The following is a 14,927-nucleotide window of genomic DNA, read 5'->3' as shown; positions in this document are numbered from 1 at the left end:
CATAGCAAATATTGTCCATGGTGATTGTTTTCTATCACATTTTGTCTCCAACAGAGACTATGTTGGTGACATTGGGTTATCATGCACAGAGCTGAGCTTCTAAATTGAGGTCCAAAGAGAGACAAATTTCTTCTGTCCCACAGTTCCAGTTTCCTTTTTTAAAAAGTACCAAAACTTTTAAATATCATCACTTACTGTCTTTTAAGAATCCAAAAATGAAATAAATTCACACTTAATCAATCCAAAATGCTTTAAAAGTAGGAGATAATAAAACAGGCCCCCATGAAGTAAATTTTCTTCTACTTTTAAAATTATTCTGAAAGCCTTGTATTGGCTAGTCACATCTGTAATCCTATCTACTCAGGATAGCTACTCAGGAACCTGGGATTTGTGGATAACAATTGGAAGTCAATCAGGGCCAAAAAAAAAAAAATTCATGAAATTATTTTTCAGACTTTTTAATGAACTAGCAAAGACCCAGGAAAGAAGATGTAGCTCATATAGTACCTCACCAACCTAGAGAGGAAAGGCCTAGCAAGACCTTTAAGCCCTGATTTCAAACTCTGAGCATATCAACACACATACATGCACATGCGTTCACGCGCACACATTTTTTCCCTTCCCCTCCCCAAATTAGAGAAGCGTACATAAAAGAGGCAGATGCACCAACTTCAAATACAGAGAAAACAAGGGTTATTGAGTGGGGGAGGAATATACAAAGAAACAAAAATTCACATCGCACATTATAAGTACGTTAGAAACAATAGCAAGAAACAAAAAACTACTTGTTTCCCTATCGTGGGGTTCAATTCCCTTAACGTTATCATATCTGTTCATATGCACATAGCTTTTGACCTTGTCTGCTTATCCCAGACATATATTCGTTATTGAAAATAAGGGAAACCATGGGACCTGTTTCTTTAGACTTGGCTTACTTCATTTAATAATTTTTTTTCCAAGTCTTTCCATTTCCTAACAAATGGGGCAATGTCATTCTTTCTGATGGAGGCATATAATTCCTTTGTGTATATACACCACATTTTCTTGATCCATTCATGTAGTGGGGACAGCTGGTTGGTTCCATATCTTAGCTATGGTAAAAAATGCTGCAATAAACATAGTTTTGCTGGTAGTTTTAGTATGGTCTTGTTTGTTATCATTTAGATAAATCCCCAAAAGTGGGACTGCTGGGTCAAAGGGGAGCTTTATGTGGAATCTTTTGAGGAACCTCCATAATGTCTTCCAAAGTGGTTGAACAAGTTTACACTCCCACCAAGAATGTTGTATGGTTCCCTTGTGGCCACATCCCCTCCAGCATCTGTTGTTGTAAAAATATGGAACGCCCCACGAATTTGCATATCGTCCTTGCACAGGTGCCATGCTAAACTTCTCTGTATCGTTCCAATGTTAGTGTATGTGTGGCTGAATTGAGCACAGAATATTTTTTATATCAGAAGTGCAATTGTGGGGGCTGAGAAGGTGGCTCAGTGGAAGAGCGCTTGCCTTACATGCATGAGGCCCTGGGTTCGATTCCTCAGCACCACATAAGCAAAAAGAAAAAAGCTGGAAGTGGTGCTGTGGCTCAAGTGGTAGAGCATTAGCCTTGAGCTGAAGAGCTGAGGGACAGCGCCCAAGCCCAGAGTTGAGGCCCCAAGAATGGATCCCCCCAAAAAAAGTGCAGTTGGATTTTATTAAACTAGACAATTCAACAAAAAATAAGTTCAAAAGAATTGTCATGAAATTTTAGAACCATAAATTTCTTACATAAGCACAAATTTAAGAATAAAGTCAAGATTGACATGTCAAAAACAAAATAATCCCAGATATTTGTTGTTCAAGAAATGTGTAGGAGGAGGATTCAATTATTCTATACAAGGCACCTGTCATAATGAACACTGCACCAAGCGTTAAGGTTTGTTAAAATTTTTAATGTATTAAATATATTTAATTTTGGGAATTTGTTTACATATGCCAAAATTAGGACTGTTTGTCAGATATAAAACTTTTCCATAAAGTATTTAAGATTTATGGTAGTAGACATATACTACTAAGTATGTACATTTCAGAGTTTCAAGAAACTTTATTAATGAGAAGTTGCAAAGTTTTTGTGTAAAGAAGTAGAATGAAGTGTTAACACTTTGTTAACTACATGGTCTGTTAAAACTTTAGGGCTTCCTCAGTTTATAAGTTAATGAGGAAAAATGATGATATAAGCCATAAACAAATAATGAGAAGAGCCATAAATAGTAATCTTAGTGGGTAGCTTTAAAGACTACTCATATTCTATAAAACTCTTGTTGAACATCACAACCTCAGTCAGTGTTAAATGTACAGAATTATGAGCAAATAATAAAATCTAATATGTAGTACACTTCAAATAGGGAAAACAGTCATAATATTTGCTTTTTATTTTATTAATTATTAACATTTAATTATTGTTTTCTTTATTTGTAGCATTGTTTTACTTGTTGAAATATAGTACAACTTTTTTGGAGGGGTTTGGTCGTGGGGCCTGGGCGCTGTCCCTCAGCTCTTCAACTCAAGGCTAGCGCTTTACCATTTGAGCCACAGCGCCACTTCCGGCTTTTTTCTTTTTGCTTATGGAGTGCTGAGGAATTGAACCCAGGCCCTTATGCATGCAAGGCAAGCGCTCTACCGCTGAGCCACCTTCCCAGCCCTAGTAAAACTATTTGTAAATCATCATTAGGAGGTACTTTGAGAAGGTTACTTGATTGGCCAAACCAATTTTTATAGGTGCATATTAATTTACAAAGAGGAAAATTAAGAACAAAGTATTTATTTAAAAAATTATCAAATAGAATCTGAGTCAGAAGTGTTGATAAATGTCCACACCTAAAATTTTTTTTTTTTGGTCAGTCATGGGGCTTGAACTTTGGGGCTGGGCGCTGTCCCTCAGCTCTTCAACTCAAGGCAAGCACTCTACCACTTGAGCTACAGCGCCACTTCCAGTTTTCTGGTGGTTTTATTGGAGATAGGAGTCTTATGGTCTCTCCTGCCTGGGCTGGCTTTGAACCGCGATCCTCAGATCTCAGCCTCCTGAGTAGCTAGGATTACAGGCGTGAGTCACCAGTGCCTGGCTTACACCTAAAATTTTATCCCTAGGCTGAAGCAGTGGTATTACAGAGTTGAGGCCAAAACAGTGATAGACTGTGTTTTGTTCTTTATTTTGATTTTGTTGGTCATGAGGCATGAACTCTGGGGCCTGGGTGCTGTCCCTCAGCTCAAGGCTAGCGCTACCACTTGAACCACTGCACCACTTCCATGTTGTTTTGCTTATGTGGTGCTGAGGAATCAAACCCTGGGGCTGATGCATGCAAGGCAAGCACTCTACCACTGAGCCACCTTCCCAGCACCTGAGAAACTGTTTTAAAATATCATCTAAACAACATTTGCTTAAGATAGCGGGGCAGGCGCGTGATGGGGCGGAGCTGGTGCGCCACTGGGCGGAGTCAACGCCTCAGAGGGCGCAGTCAGCACGCAATATGGCAGAGCAGGCGGCCCAGGGGGCGGAGCTGCCTCAGAGGGCGGAGCCAGTGCACCAGGGGGTGGAGCCAGCACCCACGATGGCAGGGCAGGCATGTGATGGGGCGGAGCTGGCGCGCCAGGGGGCGGAGTCAATACCACAGAGGGCGGAGCCGAAGCCGCTGGAGGTAGAGCCCGCGCCCACCATGGCGGCAGCCACACCCATATCCGGGCTTCGCCCGCCGGGTTGCGCGCCTCGCATGCCACGGCGTCGCTGCCACTGCTGCGCAGCGCACGCACATCCGGGATTTCCAACGTCCCGCACGCATCCACGCTGATCCCTCCCCCCATGCGACTGCGATACGGGACTGGAAGTACCAGTCCGCCCGGAAGTTCCCACAGCAGGCGGGGCTCGGGGAAGCCATCCGCCTGGCAGCGCACGCGCAGATGCACCACGGGGGAGATGCGGATGTCGTCGTTCACGTTGTCATGGACATCAGGCGTGACCTGGATGCGTGGCGCCCGCAGCTGCACGTGTAGGCGCACGGTGGCGCGCCGGCCCCGCCCCGCCACGCACGTGTACATGCCTGCGTCGGCCCGCCGTGCCCCCTGCAGGTGCAGACGCCCGTCTGGTAGCACCCGGAAGTGGGCGTCCTCCTGGCCGGAAGTGAAGGCCACGGGCTGCGAGGCCGGCGTCAGCCAGGTCACTGTGCACGACCCCTGGGTCACGGGGCACGTGAGGGTCACGGGGGCGCCGTAGGGGACGGAGAGCTCGGGGGTAGCGGGGCAGAAGTGGAAGTGGGAGACGAAGAGGAAGCAGGAAGTGAAGGGGAAGCCAGAAGTGAAGCAGGAAGCGAAGGGGAACCAGGAAGTGAATAGGAACCAGGAAGTGAAGAGGAAGAGGAAACAGGAAATGAAGAGGAAACAGGAAATGAAGAGGAAGAAGGAAGAGACTGAGAGGAAGAGGAAGAAGGAAAGGAAGAGGAAGAAGGGGAAACATGAGAGGAAGCAGGAAGAGATGGAGAAGAGGAAGAAGAAGGAAAAGAAGAGGAAGCAGGAAAAGAATGTGAAGAAGAGGAAGATGGAAGAGACTTGGAAGAGGAAGGAAAGGAAGAAGGAAGAGACTGAGAAGAGGAAGAGGAAGGAAAGGAAGAAGGAAGAGATTGAGAGGAAGAGAACAGGAAGGGATGAGAGGAAGAGGAAGAAGGAAAATAAGCAGAGGAAGAGGAAGAAGATGAAGGATGGTGAGAGGAAGAAGAAGGAAGAGATGGAGAGGAAGAAGGAAAGGAAGAGGAAACAGGAAAGGAAGAGGAAGAGGGAATAGAAGAGGAAGAAGAAGTTGAATGATGTTGAGAGGAAGAGGAAGAAGAAGGAAGTGATTGAGAGGAAGAGGAAGAAGGAAAGGAAGAGGAAACAGGAAATGAAGAGGAAGAGGAAGAAGGAAGTGACTGAGAGGAAGAGGAAGAACCCGCCCCAGGCCCCGCCCCCCCACCCGTGGTCACACATCCGAGGTCTAACCTAGGCCCCAGGTCCCAGATCCCCACACTCCCATCATGCCTTGCGACCCGAACATCCGGGTCTCCCAGGACACCGGATGGGACGTGGAGACGGTGGTGGGGAGTGCAGTCCTCCCTGGGGTCGGCGTCCTGGGTCACGGGTGTCACGGGTGTCACGGGAAGCCGGGGTTGCAGATAGGAGGCGCCTGGCCCAGCTGCCAACTCCACGCGCAGCCGTGCATGCGCGTCGCCCGCCGCGTTGCGCACCACGCACACGTACTCCCCCGCGTCGGGTGACATCACCGGATGCACAGAGAGCGTGCCGTTGGGAAAGGCGCGGACCCGGATGTCAGAGCTGGGGAGCGGAGAGGGAGGGAGGGCAGGAAGGAAGGAAGGAAGGAAGGAAGGAAGGAAGGAAGGAGGGAAGGGTGAAGGAAGGAATGGAAGGAAGGAAGGAGAGAATGTAGGGAAGGAAGGAGGGAAGGAAGGATTTGAGGGAAGGATTGGAAGGAAGGATTGGAGGGTAGGAAGGATGGAAGGATCGGAGGGAAGGAAGGAAGGATTGGAGGGAAGGAAGGAAGGATTGGACGGAAGGAAAGATGGAAGGATTGGAGGGAAGGAAGGAAGGATTGGAGGGAATGAAGGAAGGAAGGATTGGAGGGAAGGAAGGAAGGATTGGAGGGAAGGAAGGAAGGATTGGAGGGAAGGAAGGAAGGATTGGAGGGAAGGATTGGAGGGAGGGAAGGAAGGATTGGAGGGAAGGAAGGAAGGATTGGAGGGAAGGAAGGAGGGAATGTAGGGAAGGGAGGTTGGAAGGAAGGAGGGAATGTAGGGAAGGAAGGATGGAAGGAAGGAAGGATTGGAGGGAAGGAAGGAAGGATTGGAGGGGAAGAAAGGAATGATTGGAGGGAAGGAAGGAAGGATCGGAGGAAGGAAGGAAGAAGGGAAGGAGGGAAGAAGGGAAGGAAGAAAGGAGGGAGGGAAGGAGGGAAGGAGGGAAGGAAGGAGGGAAGAAAGTAATAGGAGGTAAGACCATAAGGAAGGGAAGACAAATTTGAAGCCAATGTTAGTTATTCGCACATGTGACATATGCATCCAATACTCATCTTGTATCGATCCCTGATCGATCATCTATCAATGATCAATCACTAGGGTTCTACCTTGCGATCTGGCAAGCCAGGACCTATCAATTACCTATTCACTGCTAATAGATCTACCATCCCCACCTCATCTCTATCAATATTTAATCAATAATGGATTTGTTATCTATGGACTACTGTGTCTATGTCATCTGTCTAATCCATCCTCTATCAATTAACTATCTATCAAGGGGTATCATCTTTATCCCAACTATGGGTGGATAGATGGATGGGTGGATGGATGAGTGGATGGATGGGTGGATGGATGAGTGGATGGATGGGTGGATGGATGGATGGGTGGATGGATGGGTAGATGGATGGGTGGATGGATGGGTAGATGGATGAGTGGATGGATGGGTGGGTGGATGGATGAGTGGATGGATGGGTGGATGGAGGGATGGATGGATGGATGGGTGGATGGATGGATGAGTGGATGGGTGGATGGATGGATGGATGGAGGGATGGGTGGATGGATGGATGGGTGGGTGGATGGATGGATGGAAGGGTGGATGGGTGGGTGGATGGATGGGTAGATGGATGAATGGCTGGATGGGTGGATGGATGGATGGGTGGGTGGATGGATGGATCGATGGGTGGATGGATGGGTGGATGGATGAGTGGATGGATGGATGTGTGGATGGGTAGATGCACGGGTGGACAGATGGATGCCCCCCACTTCCCACACTCACCTGCTCCCAGCATCCACCAGGCGCCCATCTGGCAGCCTCCAGAACACGCGTGGGGTGGGGTCCCTGCACGCGTTGCAGTGCAGCGTGAGGTCAGCGCCATGGGGCACGCGCATGGCGAGCGGGCCTCGGGGTCGGACGCTGGGGGGAGACGCGCGTGCGCAGGCGTGACTTCGATGTGCACAGTGCGTTTCGCACTACTCAGCGTGTTAGCGGCCACGCACTCGTACTCACCTGCATGGCGCGGGGCCTGCAGGCGGCGCAGCACCAGCGTGCCATTGGGGAGGACGTAGATGTCGCTGAGTCGAGGGTGCGTGTGCGCATGCACGGGTCTCGCGTGGGTCCCGTCAGGCAGACGCCAGTGTAGGGCCGCAGGGGGCCAGGCCTGGGCTGTGCAGGGCAGGTGCAGGGTGAGGCCCGCGTGGGCCGACACAAACTCCGTGGGCGCCTCACGCAGCATAGGGGGAGCGGGGGAGGCGTGCATGACATTTCCACGTGTGTCAGCGCCATGCATGCGCGCTTCATGTGTATCAGGTGAGTATGGAAGGGATGTGATCGTGTCCCTTTCACGAGTGATATTTCCACGTATGACCATTGTGTGAGTGTCAGATTCATGCGTGACATTTACACGCGTGTCAGATCCATGCATGTGTGGTCCAAGAGTATCAGGGCCATGCAGAAGGGACCTGATCGCGTCCATTCCATGCGTGACATTTTCATGCGTGACATTTTCACGCGTGTCAGGTCTATGAATAATGGACCTGATCATGTCCATTCCACGCCTGTCATATCCAAGCGTGACATTTTCACGCGTGTCTGATCCACGTATGTGCATTCTAAGAGTGTCAGGTCCACGCAGAAGGGGTCTGATCGTGTCCCTTTCACGCGTGACATTTCCACGTGTGACCATCATCTGAGAGTCAGATCCACGCGTGACATTTCCACTGGTGTTAGGCCTATGAATAACAGACATGATCGTGTCCCTTTCACGCATGACACATTTACACGTGTGACATTTCCACTCATGTCAGATGCAGTTATGTGCGTTTCACGCATGTCCAGTGAGTGTGGAAGGGATCTGATCGTGTCCATGTCACGTGTGACATTTTCACACATGATCATCAAGTCAGTGGCAGGCCTATGCGTGTACAGTTTGCTTCTGTGAGGTCCACGCCTGTCCTTTCCACACATGACCATCGTGTGAGTTTCAGATCCACGCGTGACATTTCCACGCGTGTCCATCATGCCAGCGTCAGATCCACTCGTGTCTATCCCATGCATGTCGGGCGCCGCTGGGGTCAGCTCCACGCCTGGGGATGGACAGACGGACGGAGGGAGGGACAGAGGGACAGGGCGTTGGATAAGGGCCCCTGTGCTGTTCGTAGACAGTGCTCTGTCCCTCTGTCTGTCTGTCCATCCGGCTGTCCATCTCTCTGTCCGTCTGTCTATCCATCTGTCTGTCAGTCTGTCTATGTCTGTCTGTCTGTCCTTCTGTCTGTCTGTCTCTGTCAGTCTGTCTGTTCGTCTGTCTACTTGTCTGTCCGTCTGTCCATCTGTCTGTCCGTCCGTTTCTCTGTTCATCTGTCTGTCCCTCTGTCTCTCTGTCCCTCTGTCCATCTGTCTGTCCCTCTGTCTCTCTGTCTGTCCATCTGTCTATCCATCCATCAGTCCATCCATCTATCTGTCCATGTGTCTGTGTCGCTCCGTCCACCGATGTATCTGTCTGTCCATTCATCTGTCCATCCATCTATCTACTGTCTGTCTACCTACCTGTGTATCCTTCCTTCTCTCCCTCTCTCTCTCTCTCTCTCTCTCTCTCTCTCTCTCTCTCTCTCTCTCTCTCTCTCTCTCTCTCTCTGTCTATGGCTCTGTTTGTCTATCTGTCCATTGCTCTGTCTGTCTATCTATGATTCTGTCTATTTGTCCACTGGTCCATCCATCTAGCTATCTGTCCATCTGTCTGTCCACCTGTCTCTCTATCTGTCTGCCTGTCTGTCTGGTGTCTGTCTACCTATCTGTCTATACATCCATCAGTCCGTCCGTCTGTCTACCCACCCACCTGTCCATGTTATCTCTTTCAATCCATCCATCCATCCACCCGTCTGTCTTTCCATCCATCTGTCCATCTGTCTCTCTGACTGTGTATGCCTCTGTCTGTCTATCTGTCCATTGGTCCATCTATCCATCTGTTCATCTCTCTGTCCATTCTGTCTATCTGTTTCTATGGCTCTGTCTATCCGTCCATTGGTCTGTCTGTCTGTCTATCTATCTATCTATCTATCTATCTATCTATCTATCTATCTATCTATCTATCTATCTATCTGTCTGTCTGTCTGTCTGTCTGTCTGTCTGTCTGTCTGTCTGTCTGTCTGTCTGTCTACCTATCCATCCATCCAACCATGTATGTTTCTATCTGTCTGTCTGTCTATCCATCCATCTGTCCATGTATCTCTCTGTCTATCTGTCTCTCTATGGCTCTGTCTGTCCATCCTTCCATTGGTCGGTGTGTCTGTCTGTCTCTTTCTATCTATCTGTCCATGTCTCTGGTGTCTGTCTGTCTATGGCTCTGTCTATCCGTCCATAAGTCTATCTGTCTGTTTATCCATCCATCAGTCCATGTATCTCTCTGTCTGTCTGTCTGTCTCTCTATGGCTCTGTCTATCTGTCCATTGGTTTATCTGTCTGTCTGTCTACCTATCTGTCCATCTGTCCTTCTATCTATCTACTGTCTACCTGTCTATCCGTCCTTCTGTCCGTCCATCTGTCCACCTGTCTCTGTATCCATCCGTCTGTCTGGTGTCTGTCTACCCATCTGTCTATATATCCATCAGTCTGTCTGTCTGTCTACCCATCCATCTGTCCATCTATCTCTTTGTCTATGGCTCTGTCTGTCTATCTGTCCATTGGTCTGTCTATCTATCCATCCAGCTGTCTGTCTACCTATCTATCCATCCATCCAACCATGTATGTTTCCATGTCTGTCTGTCTCTCCATCCATCTGTCCATGTATCTCTCTGTCTGTCTATGGCTCTGTCTATCCGTCCATTTGTTTATCTATCTATCTATCAGTCTATCTGTCTGTCTATCTGTCCATTTGTCTGTCTACTGTCTGTCTACCTGTCTATCCGTCCTTCTGTCCATCTGTTTGTCTGTCTCTCTATGGCTCTGTCTATCCGTCCATTCATCCGTCTATCCACCTATCTGTCTGTCTGTCGATCCATCCGTCCCTCTATCTATCTGTCTGCTCTATGTCTGCCTGCCTGTCTGTCCGTGCGTGTGTGTCTCCCCAGTCATCCTGTGCCCCACACGGCCAGGAACACAGACAACAGACAGAGTAAAGGACTTCGCCCCACCCCTCCCCATGCCCTCTGACCTGTCCATGCCCTCTGCCCTCCCAGTGACCCCTGACCTCCCTGTGACCTCTGACTACTCTGTGACCTCTGACCTCCTGTGACTCCTAGCTTCCCCATGACCTCTGACCTCCCAGTGACCCTCCCGAGACCCTCCCGTGACCTCTCCATGACCCCTGAGTAGCCCATAACCTTTGACCTCCCTTCCACTTCTCACCTGCCCATGGCCTCTCAACTCCCCGTGACCTCTCCATGACCTCTGACCTCTCTGCAACCGCTGACCCGACTGTGACCCCTGACTTCCCTGTGACCTCTGACCCCCCATGACCCCTAACCTCCCCGTGACCTCTGACTGTCTTGTATCCTCCCTGTGACCTCTAACCTCCACCTCTTATCTGGCTCCCCTCAGTCCAACGCCCCCACGCCAAGAGCCTGCAGGAAACAGATGGGTAAACTGAGGCTCACCTGTGTCCAGCTCGTTCCAGGTGCCACGGGGCAGGGTCACGGGGGGCGGGGCCGGGGGTCGGGGGTCAAAGGTCCCGGGGTCACCGTCGTGGAAAGCCGCAGGACGGGAAGGGAGGGCATCCGGGGCACGGCTGTGCAGGGTCGTGACCACGGGGTCACGGGTGTTTGCCGTGGGGCCCGGCCGGGCGTGGTGGGCTTTGTGCTGTCTCCCCTGCCTGCGGCCGCCGCCAGACCTCCTAGGGGCCGGAAGTAAGGAGGCCGGAAGTGAGGAGGATGGAAGTGCAGAGGTCGGAGCAGCGGATGCTCGAGGGGTGGAGGCCGGAAGTGGGAATGTCCGTTTCAAAACCGGAAGTGCAGAGGTCCATGGGGAGACCGGAAGTATGGAAGTCGGAAGTGGGGATCTCCGAGTGGTAACCGGAAGTGGGGTGGTATGACTGGAGACCGGAAGTGGGGAGGTCCGTGGGGAAACCGGAGGTGTGGAAGCTGGAAGTGGGGATCTCTCAGTCAAAAACGGAAGTGGGTAGGCCGAAATAGTGGAGGCCGGAAGTGGGGATTTCCGAGTGGAAACCAGAAGTGGGGAAACAGGAAGTGGGGTGGTCTGAGTGGAGACCGGAAGTAGGAATTTTTGAGTGGAAACTGGAAGCGTGGAAGCAGGAAGTGCGGGGGTCCGAGTGGAGACTGGAAGTGGGGAGGTCCGCGGGGAGAGCGGAAGTGGGTAGGCGGAAGTAGTGAAGACAGGAAGTGGTGATGTTTGAGTGGAAACCGGCAGTGTGGAGACCGGAAGTGGGGTGGTCTGAGTGGAGACCGGAAGTGGGTCGGCGGAAGACACAGAGACCGGAAGTGGGGATATTTGCGTCGAAACCGGAAGTGTGGAAACCAGAAGTGTGGATGCCAGAAGCAGGGAGGTCTCCATGGAGACCGGAAGCAGGGTGGGCGGGGCCCAGAAGTCTCCCGTGCCGCGGCCCCGCACGCGTGCCAGGATGCGCGCCCAGTGCTCGGCCGGATGTGCTCGGCAGCCACTGGCGGGCGTGGGCTGTGCGGCAAGGCGGGCTCGAACCCGCGGCCGGCGGGGGCGGCGCGCGGGGCGGGAAGGGGAGGCGGAGGCGGCAGACGCCGCTGCTGCCCGCGCCTGGGGCCGCCCGCAGGACGCCGACGCCACAGCCGCGCTTCCCCGGTGCCCGGGCCCGAGCTCGGCGCGTCAACAATGACATCAGCGCCACGCGATGCCCCCACGGCCGCCTCCGCAGCGGCACCTGCCATCTTGGAATCCGCCATTTTTGAATCCGCCATCTTGGCCTCCACCATCTTGGAATCTGCCATCTTAATTCCCTCCATCTTGGATTCCTCCATCTGGGATTCCGCCATGTTGGTTCCTTCCATCTTTGATTCCACCACCTTGTTTTCGGCCATCTTTATTCCTTCCATCTTGTTTTCCGCCATCTTGATTCCTTCCATCTTGGATTCCGCCATGTTGCTTTCCCTGATCTTGCTTCCCTCCATTTTGGATTCCGCCATCTTGGCGTCCACCATCTTGGAATCCGCCATGTTGGTGTCGGCCATGTTGGATTCCACCATGTTTTCGACCATCTTGGTTCCCTCCATCTTGGATTCCTCCATCTTGTTTCTCTCCATGTTTGATTCCACCATCTTGGCGTCCCCCATCTTGTTTTTGGCCATCTTGGAATCCGCCATGTTGGCGTCAGGCATGTTAGATTCTGTCATGTTTTCGGTCATCTTGCTCCCCTCCATTTTGGATTCCGCCATCTTGGTGTCCACCATCTTGGAATCCGCCATCTTAATTCCCTCCATCTTGTTTTCCGCCATCTTGTTGCCTTTCATCTTTGATTCTGCCATCTTGTTTTTGGCCATCTTGCTTTCTGTCATCTTGGATTCTTCCAACTTTTATTCCGCCATCTTGGCTTCCGCCATCTTGCCCCCCGCCGCCCCGCCCACGCTGACGTCGGCGTCCCAGCGCGCCATCCCCAGCGTGTTGGCGGCCACGCACACATAGCGCCCAGTGTGCTGCGGACCCAGCATGGGCAGTGTCAGTGTCCCGTCTGCCCCGACCCCGACGCCGTCCGTCCCCAGCTCCGTCCCCGCCCGGGCCCAGCGCACGCCCGGCAGCAGCCAGCCCACGTGCGCCGCCGGCTCCGCCTCCGCCCAGCAGCCCAGCCGCAGTGCGGCGCCCACAGGCAGCGCCAGAGCTGTGGCCACTGGCGCCCGCGACGCCACCACAAAAACGCGCTGCGCCCGGCCTGCCATGGCGGCCTCAAAGCCACCGTAGGCCACAGGGCCTGGGGCTGCAGACGGGGCGTAGGCCACGGGGGCTGTGGCTTCAGAAGGGGCGGAGGCCGTGGGGGCTGTGGCTTCAAGGCTGGTGTAGGCCGCGGGGCCTGTGGCTTCAGAGGCATCAAAGGCCACGGGGCCTGGGGCTGCAGACGGGGCTGCGGGCCCTGTGGCTTCAGAGGTGTCAAAGGCTGCGGGCCCTGTGGCTTCAGACACGGTGTAGGCTGCGGGGCCTATGGCTTTCTCCTCAGTGTAGGCCTCAGATACTATTGCTTTTTCCTCAGCGAAAGCCTCGGATTCTATGGCTTCATTTGCAACATAGGCCTCAGATTCTATGGCTTCATTCACAGCATAGGCCTCGGACTGTATGGCTTTTTCATCACCATAGATCTCAGATTTTGTGGCTTTTTCCTCAGTAGGCCTCGAATCTCATGGCTTCATCTGAGCCATAGGCACTGGATCCTTTGGCTTTCTCAGTGTAGGCCTCAGATCCTATGGCTTCATTCTCAGTGTAGGCCTCAGATTCTATGGCTTCATTCACGTCATAGGCCTCAGATTTGATGTCTTTCTCCTCAGCATAGGATTGGGATCCTGTGGCTTTCTCCTCAGGGTAGGCCTCGGATCTTGTGGCTTTTTCCTCAGCGTAGGCCTCAGATCTCGTGGCTTTCTCCTCAGCGTAGGCCTTGGATGCTATGGCTTCATTCACACCATAGGCCTCAGATTCCATGGCTTCCTCCTCCGCGTAGGCCCCGGACCCCGTGGCTCCGTCCCCGCCGTAGGCCACGTGCCGTGCCTCGGTTTCCCCATGTCGCCCCACTTGGGCCTCGCAGCGGTACCAGCCAGCGTCGGCCTGGCGCACCTCGTGGATCTCCAGCGTTGTCCCCCCGTCATGGCCGCCGTCCTCATCGCCCCGCAGGACGGAGCCGTCGGGCCGCGTCCAGGCCACGCGTGGCGTTTCCAAGCCCTGCGCCGCACAGTGCAGCCGCAGAGTCTGCCCCGGGGTCACCACGTCATCGGGGTCATCACGGGGGTCGAGGGTCACCCAGGGCGCGTCCTCCGGGTCCTCGGGGCCATGCACGCACGCCGTCCACGTCAGATGTATGTGTGGCCCGCGCAGCCCGGCCCAGTGCAGCGTCAGCTCGGGCTGCAGAAGCCAGGCAGGCCGCGCCCACAGCCGGGCCACCACGCCCGGAAGTGACATCGGCGACGATGACGACGCACCAGGGCCGCGAACCAGGCGGTAGGCCTTGCCCACATCCGGGTCATGGCCATCCGGGAAACTGGCCTCAGGGTGGGCGTGGCCTCCATCCTGGTCATACCCGGGGCCTACATCCGGGTCTCTGTCCTTAGAGTGGGCGGGGCCCTCATCCGGGTCATTGACATCAGGGTCTCTGTCCTCAGGGTGGGCAGGGCCCTCATCCATGTCACGGACATCCGGGTCTCTAGCCTCAGAGTGGGCGTGGCCTCCATCCTGGTCATACTCGGGGCCTACATCTGGGTCTTTGTCCTCAGGGTGAACAGGGCCCTCATCTGGGTCATTGACATCCGGGTCTCTGACCTGAGGGTGGGCGGGGCCTATGTCCTGATCATACTCATCTCCTACATCCGGGTGTCTGTCCTGCTGGTGGGAGGGCCCTACATCCGGGTCTCGGGCTTGATACATATAGCCTACATCCGGGTATTTGTCCTGCAGATGGGTGTGGCCTACAACCGGGTCTCTGTCCTGAGCGTGGGCAGGGCCTACATCAGGGTCTCTGGCTCCCTGGTGGACGTGGCCTATATCAGGGTTCCTGGTTCGATGGTGGGCATGGCCTACATCCGAGTCTGTGGCCTGATACATATGGTCCACATCTGGGTCTCCGCCCTGACGGTGGGCGTGGCCTACATCCGAGTCCCTGTCCTGATACAGCTCATCCCCATCAGGGTCTCCGCCCGAGGTTTGGGCGTGGCCTTCCCCGGATCCATCTCCCAGGTCCCCATCCGGGTGGGCGTGGCCCAGCGCCTCCGGGTCCCAGCGCAGCA

At 53.2% G+C, this 14,927-nt stretch overlaps 1 protein-coding gene and 1 non-coding gene across 2 annotated transcripts; both read right to left on the bottom strand.

The window, feature by feature from the left end:
• Positions 1 to 1,328: 1,328 nt before the first annotated feature.
• On the bottom strand, positions 1,329 to 1,435 carry LOC138815711 (U6 spliceosomal RNA). The gene has a single exon (XR_011368427.1). It is a non-coding gene; the product is annotated as a U6 spliceosomal RNA (small nuclear RNA).
• A 5,956-nt stretch (positions 1,436 to 7,391) lies between these two features.
• LOC138815699 (uncharacterized) lies at positions 7,392 to 12,503 on the bottom strand. Its single transcript, XM_070005108.1, has 3 exons — positions 11,749 to 12,503; positions 10,620 to 11,638; positions 7,392 to 8,114 (listed from the first exon to the last, which is right to left on the bottom strand). The coding sequence occupies exons 1-3, from the start codon at positions 12,501 to 12,503 to the stop codon at positions 7,714 to 7,716; spliced, it is 2,175 nt and encodes a 724-aa protein (XP_069861209.1). The 3' UTR covers positions 7,392 to 7,713.
• Between the last annotated feature and the right edge of the window lie 2,424 nt (positions 12,504 to 14,927).

The sequence above is a fragment of the Dipodomys merriami genome, unplaced genomic scaffold (assembly GCF_024711535.1).
Source record: "Dipodomys merriami isolate MVZ:Mamm:240054 unplaced genomic scaffold, mDipMer1.0.p SCAF_66, whole genome shotgun sequence".
Lineage (NCBI taxonomy): Eukaryota > Metazoa > Chordata > Mammalia > Rodentia > Heteromyidae > Dipodomys > Dipodomys merriami.
Note: the sequence above shows the minus strand (reverse complement) of the source record. Positions and strands in the feature narration are given on the sequence as shown.